Source organism: Falco cherrug, chromosome 5 (genome assembly GCF_023634085.1).
Source record: "Falco cherrug isolate bFalChe1 chromosome 5, bFalChe1.pri, whole genome shotgun sequence".
Lineage (NCBI taxonomy): Eukaryota > Metazoa > Chordata > Aves > Falconiformes > Falconidae > Falco > Falco cherrug.
The window spans coordinates 82,628,957-82,648,187 of NC_073701.1; the positions used below are offsets into that span (position 1 = coordinate 82,628,957).

Consider the following 19,231-nt stretch of genomic DNA (forward strand, 5'->3'; position numbering starts at 1 on the left):
AGTTTTAAAATAAAATTTAAAAGAGGGAGAGTTTTATAAATAAAAATTAAATACCAAAATGAAAATTTTGCATGTTTCAGAAAAACTGTTTCATTGGGATGCTTCCTATCTGAAATGGACACAAAGTTATTAAATGTACTTTGTGTTCTTTTATTTTGACACTACCACAGTGATACATCTGAAAGCACTGGATAAGGAAATTTCAGGGGAAAATCCTACCCATGTAGGTGTACATTGCTCTATAAATAAGTTTCATAGATGCTGTCTTAATCCTGGATACAATTTTAAAATAGGGAGGAAAAAAACTTCCATTCATTTCTAATACTAGTATTTGCATACTTACTTTCACTAATTATTTACATCTTTATTAACTGTTGCAAATATTGCAATTATTTTCATATTTAATATTTTAATATTGCAAATATTGAACAACAGAGATATGAGAATGTAGATATATAATGAGCAAGATTTGTTCAGAACAACTTGATGGTTACAACTATAACATCAAATTGGTTTTGTGATCTGCTTTATAGATCTTGAGGCAAAAGGTGATTTCTTGGAGCTCCTGCTTGTGAATTTATGAAAGAAAAGTTATCTTCACCATGAAGACATGAAATAAAATTGACTCACATAAAGCATAAGCTAAAACTTTCATTTTCAAGAATTACTGAGTAAGCCAGTTAATTAAGGTGAAATTCACTGCAGTCACCTCCAGATCAGTTAATCTTCACGTTAAGAGCTGACATGAGGCATAAGTCATGCAGAAGCATTAGATGTGCCCTTTTCCAGTAAGAATTCTGCCCTTGGTGTGGCCACTTTTAATGGGGGAAGATTCAGTACACTGTGCAACACAAGTGTGGTGTTCAGAAAGCTCATGACCAATTTTTTAGCCTTTTCCCTTTGAGATGCTTGCAAGAGAGAGCATTTCTCATGCCTTCTCCCACCCTCCCTGAGTGCCTCCAGTATGTGGTTAGTCAGAGCTCTGCGGGTTCCAGGTGATCCACAGACCAGGTTTACACCTTGTTCCCATCAGGGCTGTGTAAGAGGAAGGACTGACCTCTTTCAGGCGATGCTCTCTGCCTCAGTTAATGGAAACCTCAGGAACTCTGTGATGACATTTCCTTCCAAATGATCGTAGTTGAGATCTCTGCTCTTTGGGCTTTTCCTAAACTGTGCAGAGTGGCAGTCTTTTATCTTGTGATACGGTGTGTATGCACATCAGAAGTGTTTCCAGTTAGTCACCCTTTAGAAAAAGTCATGGGATGCCCTACATGTGTAGCTGCACCACGTCCACTGAAAATGAAGGGAATCATGACCATAGTGTTTTAGTCAGCTTTGATAAAAGTCCAAGCTTTCTTTACCAATTTTTCATTTGCTATTAGAACTGGATTTTGAATAACTATCTGAATGTGTGCTTTGACTCTCTAGGTAACATCAGTATAGCTCTGAAAGTCCTGCAAGTAGTTTGTTGTGTAGTTAATGCCGGTGTTACTTTCATGCTTTTGCTGACACAGGAAATGAAAAATAAGAATATATATCTCCTCTCATCTTCCTTTGTGTAGACTTCAGTTGGTGTTTATAAAAAAAAACATGCTGTGATATGGCTTTCAAACACTGTCTCCTGCATGGCAGCTCATGCTGTCAGCAATGCTTTGTGAGGAACTAACTATGCAATTTGTAATTTGTCTTTGTGACTTTTGTCCTAAAAAACACTAAGCATGTCTTAAATGTTTCATTTAGGGGATGCTTTTTTTCTAATTTTGTACTGATAAATGTAGAAATCTGAAAACTGATTTAATCAGAAGAAACAAGCTTTACTTTTGTTCTTGCCATGCCATTTATTACGTAAGACAGTACAGAAATGAAAACAGTTTATGTTGTTCACGTTGTTCTACAATAACAAATCAGATTGTTTTAAGACATTTTTTTAAAGATTTGCATTGAACAGAAATGTAGGGAAACAGTTACCTTTTTTGTCTTTGTTCTCTCATTTCTTCATCTGTCATTAATATGGACTATGAAAAGACCTCTACAAAACTTTCTAACTAATGATTTAATTATTTTATTTTAAAATGTAAGCTATAGAATAACTAATATGTGGTTCCAGAAAAAATAAACAAGCTTGTTCATCAACGGGTTGTTTTTTGGAGGGTGTGGTTCTTCTCCTTGTTTGGGGGATGTTAGCAGATTTCTGTAATCTCCTATCAAGTCAAAATACCAGCAACAGGATTAACAGAACTTCTGTAAGTGTGTGTCTCTAATGCTTTTGACAAATACGTTTTCTGTGGCCAACTAAATTTGAATAGTGTTTGTGAAGTGCCTGAAGATTTAGTGTTGTTAATATAGTTTTCATATATATATATACTCACACACATAGACAGGTAGATAGATAGATAGATATGTATGTTAATGCCTCTCCATGGAGACAACAGCAAGAAATTGTAGTTTTCTGCTGGTGGAATTTGAGACCACATACACTACTGTATACTCTAGCACAATCAGCACATTTTATTTTTCTGATTGAGTCTGATTAAAGCTCAATTCAAGAATAGTGACCACAGAAAGAATGGTTAGAATTTCTCCGTGTTAAAAACATTTTTAGAGAAGTCAGTTGAGTATGTAATACATGGTATGGGTCTACTGTGGGAAGACTTTCAAACTACTGTCTAAATATTTGATTTATGTCATTGAGAAGCCAGGGAATATCATTATCTCCCCCACCCCTTCCTCCCCTCTGCTCCCCTCCCCTCCCTGCCCCGGAGCCTCCTAGGCTTCCAGGACTCAAAGGTAAGATAATTTTTCTCTATCTTGTTAATGAAAGGTTAATTCAGTACTTGGTATTTTCTAAATGTTTGTAACAAAAGAATAATTTATGAAGATTTTGTGCAGCATTGTTTAGTCAAAATTTGTTTCCATGCTATAACCTACAAAAAACCCTGTATGAACTTGTTAGTTTGATAAACTTTATCTAGTGTATGTTGCATATAATACATGTCTGAATTTGTTTTGAAAGGTAGATATGGACAGACCAAAGAAAATACAAATTAAGTCATAAATGTCCATCTGACTTTGCAGAGATGAGAAGTATAAAGATGGCATCTTTATACCAGTGTATAGAGGAAACTTCATTTGAGAATTGTGGAGGAAATGCAGACATGGAGCTTTGTGTGATGCTGTTGTTAGAATTGCTCCTCAGGCTGAGAGACTGGCATTTTCGCTTTGTGCAAATATACCTCAGAATACGTGCTATCACTGGTGTACAGACAGCACTAGAACATTGATTCGGAGAAAGCCTTAGAAAGATTCAGAAAGGAAACGGACATTTCTGAGGGCCAAAGGAGCAGTGAGATGCATTAGCGCTGTGGAGGGAGTATTAGATTTCATCACAGGAGACCTACGGCAGTTCCTACCGGAGGTCTGTAGGTTTCTTGCAACCTGCTTCGAAGCCTCTCTTGCTGACCACCATCAGAAGTATAATACTGGATTTGGATTGGAGCAAAAAGAGAGAGCAAAGCTGAGAGACTACCTCTAAACTTAAAGAAAGGATTTTCACCTGGGCTGTAGGAGATTCGTTCCTTGATCCTGTTTCAGCTGTTACTTATTTAGGAAAAGTGCAGAGGCCTCAAAAGCCTTTAGAGTAGTTCTTCACAGAGCACCCAGTACCTGTTTACTAGGGACTTTTTGTGGGATGTGGCACAACTGGGTTCATGTCCTTACACGAAATCAAGTGGAGTGGGAGTTTGAAAAAGGCCTTAAGCACTGGACTCCAAGAAGGGTAGGTCTCTTTGGTCTGCCCTGACAGAGGCAGGCAGCCTGCTGCATGCTGGATGCGATGGCATGGCTGTTGCGTTGGTACCTAACTCCAAGCCTGGGTGCGCAAATGAGGAATTCGCTGTTATGAAAATTGTAGAACAGATCATTTTACAAGAGTATCTTTGGAGCTTTCAGATTAAATGTAGATAAATGGTTGATTCCCAGACTTACCTTTTTTCTCTATCATGATTTTTGCATTGAATTGTATGTACTCATAGAAAACATCCTCATAAACTTGGTTGTCCCTGGCCGGGATGTGGCTCCTCAGTGCAAATTTAACACATGCTGCAGTATCAAATAAGAGCCCAGCAAGACTTGTGGCTGAATGTGTCCTGTCCAGATACGCATTGCTACCCTTAGAGCTAGTTCTCAACCCAGCTGGTCGGCCACTTCTCTAAATACAATCCTATAAGATGTCCTAGACTGGGTCTCAATAAACATATTAACTAATCAATTGAGTCCTTGCAGAATTAATAATTCTGTGAGTTTAAAATGTTGGATGATATGGTGTGTATTTTTGTTTTATAGAGGCTGACCTCATTCCTGAACTGAATGAAACTGAAGAATATGAGGTATAGCATTCATTTATTTTTCAGAGAGTATTTCAAATACATAGATTTCAACTAAATTGAGTTGATATTCTGTAAAGATTTACAAAATTATGTCACCAACTGAATGTATTATGTATGTGCATATACAGCCTTCTCTTTCAGCTATATTTCTCCCTAGATAACTCTAGAGATGCCTCACTATTTAGTTCTCTGGGGCGGGAGATACATGGAGAAGTAAGAGATATCACAGGATGTGTCTAAATATTTTTGAAAATGGGGCATCAAGTTCCTGTCACCTCTGAGTGAAGTCTGACAGAATTGTTCATTTAGCAGAATCAAAGCCGTCACCCAGCGTTAGGCTTTTCAGTTTGTTTAAAGACAAATCTGACTTGGGCTTGCTTATGGTGGTCTTAGCATGTAGTAAACTAAAGTAAGGGAAGAAGGCAGTTGTGCTGAAGAGTGACATTCGTGTGCGTCTGCTACCAGTGTGCTATCGGTTCAATTTAACAGTTATTCCAAAATTCTTCACGGGTCATTTACTTCTTGTACTCAAGTTAAGACTTAACAATATAACACAGTTTTGGATGTTTTTATGATAACCTCTGCAGACGTCCTATTTGGTAACCATGTTTCTGGTGTCCCAGCAAGGAGAGAGCTGAACATACCATAGTGAAGTTTTTACAGTCTCTAATACCTGTTTGACAACATGGACAGTTCCTTCAGTAAGACCTACATTTGTATCAAGTAGTCCCTCAGAATTTTTATTTTATGGTTTCGATCTCTGACCACAATATTCTCACTAAGTGGCAAGTCCTTGTTAGTTAGATAGTCTGTGCTTACCTGTCTACACTCCCTTGTACTTGTGGACACTGAGTAACCAATATAGAGTCACTTCTCTGTCGCTGTAAGCTGCATGTCTAGATTATTATATTGTGTCTGTCAGGACAGTAACTGAGTGCCAGTGAATGTCACCTGATTTTTACTTGAACCAAGAAAGTTTAAAAGTGTAGGCATTGCCCTACAGAGAGTAGATTTTCAGAAATAAGGGCCTGTCCAGTCCAGTCCGGGTTTGACGACACACAGTCTAGGTGTTGCTGTCCTGGCATTTTAGGTATTTAGCCCTTGGAATGAAATCCAAACCTGAGAGTCATGTCTGAGGTACCCTACATTGTGGGAGTGCACCAGAGGGAGGTTCCTGGTGCAAAGGAGGGACTGCAGTGTGACGCATGTCTCTAGTCCAGTGGTTAAAGCCCTCACTCTGGTGAGACTGGATAAAAGCTAACCACTCCGGTTAGCAGAGTACCCTATCTAATAGTTTATTCAGCAGTGTTTCATCTTGGGCACTTTCTTTCAAAGGCTGTTGATTTTACATTCTTCTCTCTGCTGTGCCCTGTTCACTTCAGTGCAGGAGTGGGAGATCTACTCAGCCTAAAATAGAGTGGAAACTGAGGATTTCTTAGGCTGATAACTGTGTCCCAGTCTCCTATCTTCTGGACGTTTTCTCTCAACATTATGCTTTTGAATAAAAACAGGTGGGTATTGCCACCACATCACCAAGCCAGATCTTTGAAAGAAAAAGGAGTTGCAGCTGTACTTTGTGAGAGGCTCTGTCCTGCTGGTGTCTCTTGTGTGATAGCCCTATGTGTGCCTACCGAATCAAGTCCCTTCAGAAATGAAGATGCCACTCAACCTAGTTTGCAGAGCTGTGCTCAGACAGGTTTGGTTCTGGTGCAGTTCTAGATGGGGGCACAGCACAGAGCTGCAGGCACTGCTGTGTCTAGGTCAAAACAAAAATGCCTGATGAGCAGGCTGGATGCTTTCACATTACATTTTTTGATTTGGGGCAGGGAAAGTTGGAGAGGGGATGACAAGATTTGACATTAGATCCTCAAGGACTGCCTAAATCCTGATTGCATTCATTGTATTTTTTTTCTTTTTGGATCTGTCTGTAAAAGTGAAAACTCTTAACACAGATTTTTCACCCAGTATCATTGTTCATGTTCAGCAAAGGGCCATAGCAGGGACTAGATGGTATCACTCACAACAGCTGTGAAACTGTTACAGTAATGCTGACCATCCTGAAACCTGCTTTTCCAGAAACTGAAGATTCAGCAGATTTAGGGACAAGTCATAAATATATTTTACAAATTCTGTGTATTTTTTTTTTGTGTAATTTTTTGTGTAATTTACAAATTACTGTGACAATTCAGTCAACATCAGACTATTAGTACAGACTCTTAAGACATTCTGATAGCAAAACCATTTTTTCATCAATGGGTACTGCATATATGATTGCATTTTATTAGGAAAGAGGTAGAGCTTTTTTAATAAAGTAGAAAAATAGTGTGAGTGAGTGGGTTTTGTCTCTCAAACAGAGTAAAAGTAACAATATTTAACAAGTTGTGACACAGGATTTTTTTTGTTTGTATTACAAATAAGTAGTATTTTCAAGAGAGAAGAGGATATCTGTTCTTGCAGCTAAATATTTTGCTTTAAGACCAACAGCCTTCTCAAGTGTTGTATTGTTTTGCCTCTCTTTTGTTTTTATTAAGCCAGGAAAATGTATTATCGCAGTTTTGGTTTTCATTTGTGTACAGTGTCTATAAACATTTTTAATTGTCTTCGGCTATGATATTTTTTCAAAGGATGAAGTTGATGAAAAGGAAACAGAGGTCGATGAAGAAACTGCAGTGATTCCTAGCATTGACAGTGCAAACCAAATGAGGAAAGATTTCCAGGTGACTACATCGAGCTACAGTCAAGAAAGAATGGGGACAAAACCCTATGAAACTAAAACAAATATATACTTAACAAGAGAAGAAGAATTGCATGGTAAGGATGTTTTCAAAGCAGTTTATTACCCTACATCTCCACCTGTTGGTGAAATTTCTGAAGAAGAGGAAGAATCTTTTATGGAACCCCAAACAACTACTGGAATTCCGCCTCGACTCATTGACTCCACCAAAGGCGTAGAAGAAGAATACATATACCTTTCTTCGGGCACTGAACCAACAAGAATAACCACTACAGGCCATAGTGATGAAGGTTTCTTACTGTCTCCTTTTAAACCTCATCAGGAATCTGATGACTTTTGGAGTTCGGTTCTTACTACTTCTTCAGCACAGCTGGTTACAGAGGAGACCTCCCAAGAAGACACCCTTCCATCAGGAAGCCCAGATATAAACGTGCATGATGTTCTTTCCCAAGGCTCCATTAAGTATGTTTCAGAAAGTGTAGCACCCTCAAGCTCTGATGAGCCTCCAAAGCATACTTCCTCCACTGATGGAAACGTATGGTTTCGTGACGCTACAGATCTGACAACTCGATCTGTTGATACAGCGGATAGCAGGCAATTGTCTCAGACCAGTTACACTGATGCTTATGTAGAGGGATTAAAGCCAGCTACAGTGTCCTATTCCAGCAGTCCAGTGGTTTCACAAGACACTTCAGATGCGGATTTAGAGTTGCCACATTATTCTACCTTTGCTTTCTCCTCTGCTGAATTATCACCTCACTCTATCTCTTCAAGCTCTGGAGAATATGGTTCTGCTTCTGCTGCCAGTGAGGTACTCTCTCAGACAACTCAACCAGTCTATAATGGTGAGATACCTCTTCAACCTTCCTACAGTAGTGAAGTGTTTCCTCTAGTCACCCCTTTATTGTTTGACTCTCAGATGCTCGACTCTACCCCTGCTACATCAGATAGTGATGTGACCTTGCATGCTACACCTGTATTTCCCAGTGTTGATGTGTCATTTGAACCCACCCTGTCTTCCTATGATGATGTACCTTTGCTTACATTTTCCTCTGCTTTCTCCAGTAGTAAAATGTTTCACCGTTTGTATACAGTTTCTCAAACGTTTCCACAAAGTGCTGCTCCAGCTGTTGCCAGTGATAAGGTGTCCCTGCATGCTTCTTTGACATTGGCAGAGGGTGATACATTAATACAGCCAAGCCTTGCTCAATATGCTGATGTGGTGTCACATCAGACTACTCATGCTGCTTCAGAGACACTGATATTTGGTCATAATAGAACTCACATATTTTCTCAACCTGAACCATCCAGCAGTGATTTAAATATGCATGTACTATCTACAATGTCTGAACTTCCTTATGCTTTGTCTGGTAATGTGGGCTCCCTCCAAAGCTTTACTGTTTCCTATGACTCTGCAGAATTTGTGCATGATTCTGTTGACGTATTTCGTCAAGATCCTTTATTTAGCACCTATAACAATGTACTGGTACATAAACCTTCTTATGTAATATCAGAAGCTGATACCTTGCTGCAGCCTACACGCTCTCTATCTAGTGATATGGATTGGTCTGAAGCATACTCTGGTAGTGAGTCCCTTTTGCCTGATACAGATACTTTGATGGTACTTAACATTTCTTCCTCTGATTCCGTAGATGAAATTACCTATGAATCATCTGGGTTTAGTGATGTTAATAAGATGCTTCAAAAAGGTGATGTTGTATGTGGAGATGAGAGAGAACTGCAAATTTCCTCTTCTTTAAGTGAAATGGCTTCCAATGCTGAAAGTAAAGTGATACCTGAACTTTCTACATCTGTTTCTAATAATGATGTAATTAAGCAGAATACGTCTCTGCAAGAAAGCCCACTTCCTGTTTCTAGCACAAAGGGAATCCTTCCAGTCTCTCTTGCTTTTCCCACTACTAAGATATTTGATCATGATATTAGTAGACTTACAGAAAATCACGTTTCCGTTCAGCCTTTGCATGTTACAACTCCAGCCTTTGATGACACTTTGCTTAAACCTATGCTTAGTGCAAGCTCAGATCAAGCTCTCTCTGCCCCTGCTTATAGCAAAATGTTATCCTCGACTCAGCCGTACTTTTATGAGACCTCGGCTACATTAAATAATGAAGCATTACTGCAGTCCTCCTTCCAATCTTCTGGCGATGGCACTCTGCTTAACACAGCTGCAGTTGTGCCTAGTGATCCAGTATTGGCTGAAAGCTCCAGGGTTCATAAAGATAGTTCTACATTTGACCAAATATTGCATCAAATGGCACCAGGTTCTGCTACAACTGAAACCATGCTGCATTCTACATCTGCACCTTCTGTTGCTGATATGTTGTCAAACACTTTTAGTAAGCCCACAGCGTCACTTCAAGGTATATCTGTTTCTTATGCAAGTGAGGAGTATGTTTCACCCAGTTTGTTTAACAGTGAAGATGTTCAGCAGGTTATGCCTTCATTGCACAGTAGCGATGTTTCATTCCAGCTGACCAGTTTAGAAAATACAAATGCCTTTCCCCCCCAAGCAGCAAATGCCGTAACAACTCCCTTCCTAACAGGTGATACGTTACCACATGTAGCTACTCCTGCAGACAGCCATATCTCTTCAAGTGTTTTTGAAAGAAGTGAGGCTGCCAGTGTCTCTTCAAGTTCTACACTTGGTTTTGATGCTGTTCATATGCCTGCAGTTGTTTCTGATTCTGACGTGTCCATTCATCACACTCTTCCTTTACCAAATGTACATATTTCTGTTATGGCTGTTTCTCCCAAAAGTGCAATCCCTGTAACTTTGAGTAGGTTGCTGGTTCCTTCTAGAGAATCCTCTGGGTTGTCTCCCAGTATCATGTCCAGTACCGATTTGTGGCCTTCTGTAGTTGAGGATGACTACGATGAATATGACGATGGCTTCCCTGTAAGTAACTGTATCTCATGCACTTCCCATAGAGAAGCTCAGGATATGATAGTAGAGGAACAAAATACAAAGGTAAACAATAACAAGGATCAGAGTAACCTAATTATAAGCTCACATTCTGAGAAACCTGAAGAAGAAGAGAAAATTTCAACTGCTGCGTCAGACGGTCAGATAAACCATGCCATGGACAGACATAATTATACATCCAAACCGACTCTGACAGCGAGTGTGATACCCGAGAAGCACAACGACCCGACAGTTTTGGAGAATCACATTCAGACTGCTAGTGTCCCGTTGCAAAACACATCAGAGTCTAAGTCTTGGGCTGTTTTTACAAGTGATGAAGAAAGTGGTTCTGGCCAAGGTACCTCAGATAGCCTTAATGATAATGAAACTTCAACAGATTTCAGTTTTCCTGACCTTAATGAGAGAGACGCTGAAGGGGCAGTTGAAGCAGGTAATTCAGAATTAACTCCGGGATCATCACAGTCATCAGCCTCATCTGTTACTAGCGATCACTCATCAGTATTCAACATCTCTGAGGCAGGTTAGTTATGGATAAGTCTAATGAATACCATGGAAAGCTGTGAGGGGATACTTTTGTGCCATAGGGAATTAGAAGGTTTATCTACATATAATAAAAGGAGAACATAACCGTGCCAGTGAGTGTGATTAAGGAAGCATTGGGGAGCAGGGGGTGCATGCTGAGCTGGCTATCTTGTGAATGCTACTTCTGGCTACTTAAAACTGCACCTGAAATACACTTCAGTAAGAAGATTCATACTGTGCTTTTGGATAGACGCAATCTGTCAGCAGAATTTGGGTGGCACACAGTCTAAAACTAGCATTTGTTTGAATGTTAATTGTTTAATTTTACCGTTAAAGGTTTAAGAGGGATGTAAGTTCTCTGTACAAGTGCTGCCCTTACGGAAATACACCAGAGGGAACCATGCCTCTGCCAGAGGAAACATACCTTTGAGATTCTGGGGTTTAACTTACAGGAGCACATTTCCTCATTTTTTTGTTTTGTATTTTCTAAGATGTATTGAGCAAGGAATAAGATGCTTCAGTTTGATTCTGATTCATCTTAACTCACAAAAACATTCATTTTCATTCTTACTTGGTATGCCACCTTCAGCTTTCAATGAAATGCAGACTTTTTGTGCCAGATTTGCGTGTTTCCAAAATACTTAGAGCCAGATTCTCCTGTACCTGTTTATATTTAGTGCTCTTTTCCTATTTAGCCCTCTTAAAGTCAGCAAGAGTATTTGTGATCTGTGGTTCCAAGGATAAGGTCAAAAGGCAGAACTGAACCTCACATAGGTAAAAACCTGATAAAGTGTTTCCGTTGTATTTAAAATTGCATTGTGTAAACCTGAAGCATTCAGACACGTAATTTGCATTGCCTCTTGTTACATTATTGAAACTCAAAGAGTAAAGTCAGAAACCATCTACGATGTTTGAAAAAAAACAAACTCAAACTAACAAGGTTAAATTGGTGTTCTAGAAAATAAATGGAACTTCCATTAAGTACTCACAGTATCTGCAGAGGGCAGTATCATTCAACTAAACCCACTAAGGAGTGAAATCCGCAAAGCATGGGAAATTTTTAGCCCAGTCCTATAAATACAGAGTTAAATCACATGAGGTCATGTTACTCATCAGCAAGAGAATACTAATACGAAAAGGTACTAAACTGACACTCCTGTGTAGCTGGGGCTAGTAGAATGTGAAAAACAGAAAATAAAAATTGAAAGAACGCAGAAAGCACACTGAAATTAGTAGGAGTCCTAGCAAGGTAGAAGTTATAAAACTGAATCAATAAGTGAATTAGTTCAGTAGGTAAGTAGTTACCACATTGTGTAATGTGCATAACATTTCCTTAAAATACAGCAAAAAGAATGTCAGTATTGTAAAACCTATGTTACTAATGTGAATGGGTTACCTTAAAGGATTTATAGTTTGCATTATGGGTGTCATTTGAATTGTTACTGATAGTAACTCAAAAAGGATTATACATTAGTGGAGGAGGAGTACAACAGATTCAAGAGTTTGTCTTCTAGATATTATTGAAAGACACTATACAGTATCATTTCATGTACATTATTTTTTCCAATAAATGATGCCAAATACTGTCTTTTAATAAACAGAAAATTCAATGTGAGCATGTCTAACACAGTCTCCTGTAAATCAAAGACATCTATGCTTAATTCAATTGTAAAGAAATGAAACAAAAAAACACAAAACAAAAAAGAAACACTCAGCTGAGAACTTATTTACACATTGCAGTGAATTCACCAGAAATGGATAAAATATCTTCTTGTTGTGACCATTACAGAAAAAAAGTCATTTAATTTTTACGCAGTCTTTGTACTTATTGATGCATGTTTATGCCTGTTTTGAGCTAGGGCTTTCTCCATAAGACCTCTATGGCTACCTAAACTTTTCAACTTAAAAAAAGTAAGAAAACTAATATAAAGAACTATGCAAAGGATCCAAAGTCATCAATTATTAGGGAGCAAATAAAACTACTATAGATGAGACTGTCTGTTCAGCCACCATCACTGGATTCATGGCCAATTGGGCAAGAAACCACTTTTCATTCCCTGTAGAAGGAATCCTAATCGGATTTGGTCATGCAGTTTGAAAGAACCCTGTCATCCCACAGATAAGACTGGGGCTTATGCTGTGTATTAGTCCAGAGTTGGATCAGCAAGTATGAATTCTCCAAAGGGGTCATATCCTGATCTCTCATGCATACATATAGTTTCTTTTGAAAACAATAGGAAATACTGATTTTAGCCTACTCACAAGAAACTCAGGGACAGATTTGCAGAAGCAACTTGTACGTGCAATCATTTTTCCCACTGAACTACAGGATTTAAAGAGTAGTGATTGATTTGGGTGTTACTTTGAACTGAAACCAAGAAGATGGCTGCAAGATCAGAGCCTAGACCTTTTTGCATGTAAAGCCCTGAAAGCCCCTAAACAAAAAGAAAATGGAAGCAAGCAGAGAACTGCCTGAAAGTCTGTACTGTGTGAAGCTGGTTTTGATTTTTGACATCCTATTTAGAACATGTGACTTGTTGTCTTCCCCCTCCCTGCCCCCGATCCAACTCCATTCTCTCCTCCCTTTTGTCTGGAAGTTTTTTATTCAGCGTAGAATTGGTCCCTTGAAATCCCAATGGAGTGCAGCTGATTTCTAGACAGCAAAATTTTGCTCCCATACAGAGCATTAATTGAATTAGGTCTGTTTCACAAAAGCAGAGAACAGTCTTAAAAAATCTAGGAGTTTAGTTCTAACAAGTGCAAAAGTGCTTATTTCTGTGTTTTAACTCATAGAATGGTCACAGATCACAGTAGATTGCACAGTTTGAAAAGAATCAGTCATCTTTTTTCAAAATCAAAATTTTAAAGTATTTACTTCTTGAGGTATGATGTTAAAAACACAGGATTGGTCTCGTCCACCATTGTGTTCCCTTATTTATTGAAATTATAAAATACATTGGTTTAATCTTCATACAGATTCCTATATACAAATATTTTTGCCACCCAGCATTACAAGGCTGACAGGAATGTAAAATCTAGACAATACCTTAGTTTGATCACCTGTAAAGATAGAAGTAGGAAATTTAATTCTAGCTCCAGTATAGTTGGGGTAGGAAGTACTGCAATTGGATTCAAAGGAAGCAGGGTGTGCCTGTAAGGCGAGTTACAGAATGGGCAATGTATTACAGAAGGCTTAATTGTGGTACAGCAAGCAGGTAGAGACTATTGTCAGAAAATTTTCCTGTTAATCTATTAGCCAGAGAAGTGATCTGACTATTGTCAGAAAATTTTCCTGTTAATCTATTAGCCAGAGAAGTGATCTGCTTTTTATAAGTGACAGTTTAATATCAAAATATTCTTTACATGTTCCAGTATTATATATTCAGATTCCTTAACTCAGTTGGCTTTCAGCTAATAAACAGATGAAAATAAAATACTTTCTTCTCCTATATTTTAACAATTTGCTGTTCTTACAAAGAGAAGTCTCCACTGCTGGAAGGCTGAGTCACATAAGCTTGAACACTTTGCTTTACCCTCTATCTGCTTATTTTCTGTAAGCTGGTTTGCAAATGTATGCACTTTCTGCAGTACATAGTAAAAAATAGAGGTAAGTGGTATTAAGTAGGCTCATTGTAAGACACATTCACTGTACTGTGCGTTTCTCAGAATTTAAACATGGACTGTTTCAATTTTCTCTGACTGCAGAGGCAAGTAATATTAGCCATGAGTCTCGTATTGGTCTAGCTGAGAGTCTGGAATCAGAGAAGAAGACAGTTATACCACTTGTGGTCGTATCAGCCCTGACTTTTATCTGTCTAGTGATTCTTGTGGGTATTCTCATATACTGGAGGTAAGTTGATTTTTTGGTTGGTTATTTTTCAGTTCTAAAGAGCTCTGATTTGCAAAATGTGATTGACGTTATTGAGCTGGTTTACAAGAGGGAGACTGGATCTTTTCTTTCACTGTGTCTTTGTCTTGTTCCCAGTGCTGCAGTGAGATGAAACTGACAAAATAAGCTGCAAAACAATTTTAAAGTCCAAAATGCTCAACTACAATTTTTTTGGGGGTGCAGCAAGTTGAACTATTGCAAATAGTTTATTTCCATATTGGGAGATTTTAGTAAATTACCAGTGATTATTAATGCCTAGAAGCCAAGAGACTTAACAGAGCACTGGGAAGAACAGGAAGGAGAATAAAAATTTAAAAAGGTAGTTGTCCATTTAGGATAAGAATCTATGGTCCCCAGCAGGACTGTGTGAATAAGCAATTCATGCAGGACTGTAGGAGTGGTACTGTAGCTGACACAGTATACAAGACAGAAGTAGGATAGTTTAATTATACTGTGATAGTATAAATGTTTTAAGATCACTTGCTGAGTAGCTCTTATGATGTTCTGTGATTGAAAAGTTGTTCTACTTTGTGATTCTGCCAAATCAAAATCTGTCATGTCGTGTGGTGTCCGTGTCCCGTCCCGTCCGTCCCTCTCCCCGCCTTCCAAACCGTTCAGCAGGTAACTAAGGATGTGTTTCATGTGCACACACATGCTCAGGTTCCCTCAGGGGCCTGTTTCTCTGTGACTTGGTGTGAAAATAAGAAAAAAAATCAGACCAAAGAGAAGTCAGAAAAAAAATCAGACCAAAGAGAAGTGATAGCTATAAGTCATGATAACATAATTAGTGAAGGCAAAAGACTCTATCTATACTGTGAAATAAGAGACCAGCTGGCATGGCACAGAACTCTTCTGTACCGCTGAAGTCTCTTCCCTCACAGGTGGAAAAAACAGTGTGGCTGCATTCACATCACCTACTGGGAATGGTCTCTGCCCTGTGTTCACCCCAAACTGCCAAGATTGTGTCAAATAATGCAAGTTGGCCTGAGCTAAAAGCATACCTGGCATCCAGTTAGCCATATGACAGTATGTGGCAGTGCTCAAGCCTTTGGCTCTGTTTTGTTGGTTCTAGATAAAGCCAGAGAGTCTTCCGAGGGTCACGTCTACTTAAGCTCTCAAAGAGCTTTCAAAATCCACACACAACCCTAACACTTCCTTGAGTGTGCAGGTTGCCGGGAGGAAACAGTGGTAGTCCAGAAGCGGGGAAGTAAGTTGCAAAAACTTCCTGCCATAGAGATTCTTGCTGTTTGGTGATTCCCAGGAGCCTGATTCTGTTACTCCTTCTGCACTGCTAACACATAAACTAGCAGCGAGAAACAGCATCTTGTTCTTCTAGGAGCTGTACAAGCAAGGGAGAAGGCAGGCCCAAACATCTCATAGATGCTTCCAGAGCTTGTTTCTTCTTCCCCCCCTCCCCCACCCCCTGCAATCCTGCTTAATTATTAATAAAAATTAAAAGACTGCCCTTTGCGAACCACTGACTGCTGTCATCTGTAGGGTATGATGTCAGGGTTGTGCTTACTGACTGTTCTTCTAGTCTCCTGACGCAGGTTTTCTGTTGGCCCACAGGGGGACAGGGTGCACCCTGGCCCTGAACAGACCAGCCTTAAGAAATTGAGTTCAAGCTTCCTGCGTTCCGGTCAAGTGTGCTAGTGAGTCAGACAGCCTTTGGCAAAATTAAAGAGAATTTTGAGCAACAGATTTTCAGAAAGTTTTGTTTCTTCCTTCCAAAGAGGTAGTTAATTGCCGTAAGAATTGCACAACTCATTTCTTAGTTTATGTCTATTTGGATAATTATACTGTCTATCAAAGGATTTACAGCTAGCCACTTTCATATTGAGAACCTTTTCCTGTCTGTCATGTTACGCAACACGAACATTCATATTAATCTTCCAAAGGGTTTCATCCCTGATGCTAAATAGTATTCGAAATCTCTTCTATTTGCCAAAGAGCACCATCCATTTTAAGACCCAGATTGTACAGTGCAGTTCTAGTAATCTTACACGTTACAAGCTTGTTTTTGTTGAATAACATTGTGTTCATTTCATATTCTTCCTCTGGGAATGAACAATTCTGTAACACACATCTTTCAAAATAAAACAAAAATCCCATTAGCAGTAATATCTTCTTGACTTGAATTTAATCTTTTCTGTATTTCTTGTGTACTACAAAATAAAATATGGAGCTCTTTTTGTCTTAATCCTCAAGAAAATTCTCTTGGCATTATGATAACACCAGTAACATGTTTCTTATTTCAGAAGAATGAAACATGAACAGTATGTATTGTCAGTAGGACTTTGTAGCTCTCTTTCAAAGGTGCCAAGACCCTCACCTCTTTTTAAAGCCTGGGGAAAATCACAGTATTAACTTCATTGCTATGCACTTTTTATTAAGTCCAGAAGATATTAGTATAAAGTGTACAAGAATTTTTATGGTTAGATTTAGTTTATTTTCATATAATTGATGTAAGCTGCCAATGTTCCTTTTTATAATTTTTTTTATGTGGGGCAATTATTTTCAGTTATTAAAGTTAATAAAAAGTTTGGGTTTGCAAGAAGATACTTTATATTCCTTTGGCAACAGTACTCAAAAAATAGCTGGATGTTTGAGTGAATAGTGCTAAGAGTAGTTTCCACTGTTTACTAATTTCAATAAGCAAAGGGTGTGTTGAATATGCAAAAGGCGTTTTATTTGATTTAAAAACCAAGTAACTACCAAGACTGACAAGTTCCAATTTCTCAAGATTAAAAAAAGGCAAAATTATTTTGTTCTTCACTTGAATGACTTGTATCAGAAAAACAATTCTGTACCATCTGTTGTTTGGGTTTGGGTTGTTTTTTTCTTACATGAAATTGTTAATCAGCACTTGAGGAAATTCCCCAATCTCTTCACTATCTCATTAGGCACAATTTCAATCTTTCTGTGATAAAATATTCATTTCTCTGACAGGGATGAAAACTTTTAATGGCAATATTGTCTAAAGTTTGTCTAAATGCCCGTAGGAAAATACACAACTTCCAACTACTGTAGTTCTATGTATCTTTTGTAATTCAAGCAGTTTTCAAGCAATGTCATTTTCCTTTCATTTCTTCTTGATTATGATCATGATTATAATCACAGTGGAATAAGCAAGGAGAATCTTTTACCTGTTTAATGGCCTTGTTGTCCAGATAGATATTTTTTTTTACCACTTCAGAGGGAATTTTCTGTCCAAATCTAGTCTATCCATCTCTCTTGAGTTTCTATCTACTTGACTGAGTCCTTGCAGCAGAGATGCAGCAGGGATATTTGAATCTGCTTGCTTTGTTCTTTTCATTTCTGGATGGCTTCATCATTGCCATTTTACTGAATTAACCGTACCTGGTAAGGTGACTGAAAATGAGAGTTTCTCTGTGCTAACATATAATATAATGGAAATTGCTTATGCATGTGCATGCTGGTTTTGAACAGTTCATAGGAGTGATCAAGGAAAATAAACCTGATGAAGTGATGTACAGGGAGAAATGTCAGGCTATTTGTGCAGATCAATTTTTATAATGATTATTATAAGAAAAGCTTAGAAAATAATAAAGTGGTAATGGCTGTCAGTGGGAGTTACACCATTCGGGATTCTTTTTCAACAAATATATATGAATCTTAGTGAGGCAGTAGCTCCAATAATATGAACAGCAGATTGCTATTGCAGTTCTAGCTGTATTTGTATCTATAGACATAATGAGTATCAGCTGGCAGTCTTGAAGCCTCCTAGAAGTTACATGACAGCAGTGCTTTAGAAATGACCCGACCCAATGACAGAGAAGACCCTGAGCAGTCATTTGAATTTCAGTTTTTCTTTACCACCCTAAATCTTTGAAACACAGCTGTCAGAGAATGTTCGTTTTCTTATCCGTGATTTAAACTGATGCCTTGAGTCCTGTATTAGGTTTATGGGAGCAGAGTTGAGAACCCTCTTTAAGAATAGTTAATCTCACACATGCAGAGACACAGTAAAAGCCAATTTAAATTTGCAAAGGTCACACATCCATCCATGAAGGAAAAACTTCACAACTATGTTACACTGAATTATAAATAAGTGTTAATCAATTTTGAAAATTAAAATTTCAGCTGACAAGCACTTAAAAATTAATTTGAACCATTTAAAAATGGAGTCATTGAAATCATTGGATTCACTGAGGATCTATTTAAAGATCCTTTGGATCCGTAAGATCTTTAAATAAACAGAACCATTTAAAAATAAATTCTAATTAATGTTGTAAGAATACCTATTGGCAGATACCCTGTGAGCACAGAAGACCCTGAAACCTTCAGAGAAAGAAGTAATCGTGCCTCCAAGCCATCCTGGGCAAGCAGTGGGTGTGCAAACCCATCCTGTCACAGATGCGTCTTGCGAGGTTCAGCTCCCTTCTTCAGCTGACACAAGCGGTGAACACGCTGCACACGTGCACCCTCGCACGCACACACAGCATCATGCTGTGTTGCCTGCCGCGGTGACAATCCCAGCCAAGCTCTGAGCAGTCCCTACCCCAGGGGAGAAGTAGGCAGCACGTATCTTCAGCCAAGGTCCGGGGGCCCGCGTGCCAGAAAAGTGATCTGAGGCATGGTCTTGTCCCAAGTAGTTCTCATTTAAGTGGTCATTCAGATCTAGTATCCCTCCTATTAAACTGAAAAGCTGCTGCTGCTTACCTTCCTGTACAGATACAGACACTGTAATTAATTCAGTGGCTTAGCACTATCTCCATATATAAAGCATGTCTTCA

At 38.6% G+C, this 19,231-nt stretch overlaps 1 protein-coding gene across 5 annotated transcripts in view; it reads left to right on the plus strand.

The window, feature by feature from the left end:
- The window catches only part of PTPRZ1 (protein tyrosine phosphatase receptor type Z1), a 144,804-nt gene that overhangs the window by 97,550 nt on the left and 28,023 nt on the right, over positions 1-19,231 (plus strand). For 3 of the 5 annotated variants that reach the window (XM_055712534.1, XM_055712535.1, XM_055712536.1), the window contains exons 11-13: positions 4,342-4,385; positions 7,010-10,583; positions 14,291-14,435. In XM_055712534.1, coding sequence (XP_055568509.1) covers positions 4,342-4,385; positions 7,010-10,583; positions 14,291-14,435 — 3,763 coding nt within the window. The remainder of the gene's footprint in view (positions 1-4,341; positions 4,386-7,009; positions 10,584-14,290; positions 14,436-19,231) is intronic. The other 2 variants (XM_055712537.1, XM_055712538.1) reach the window with 1 other exon arrangement.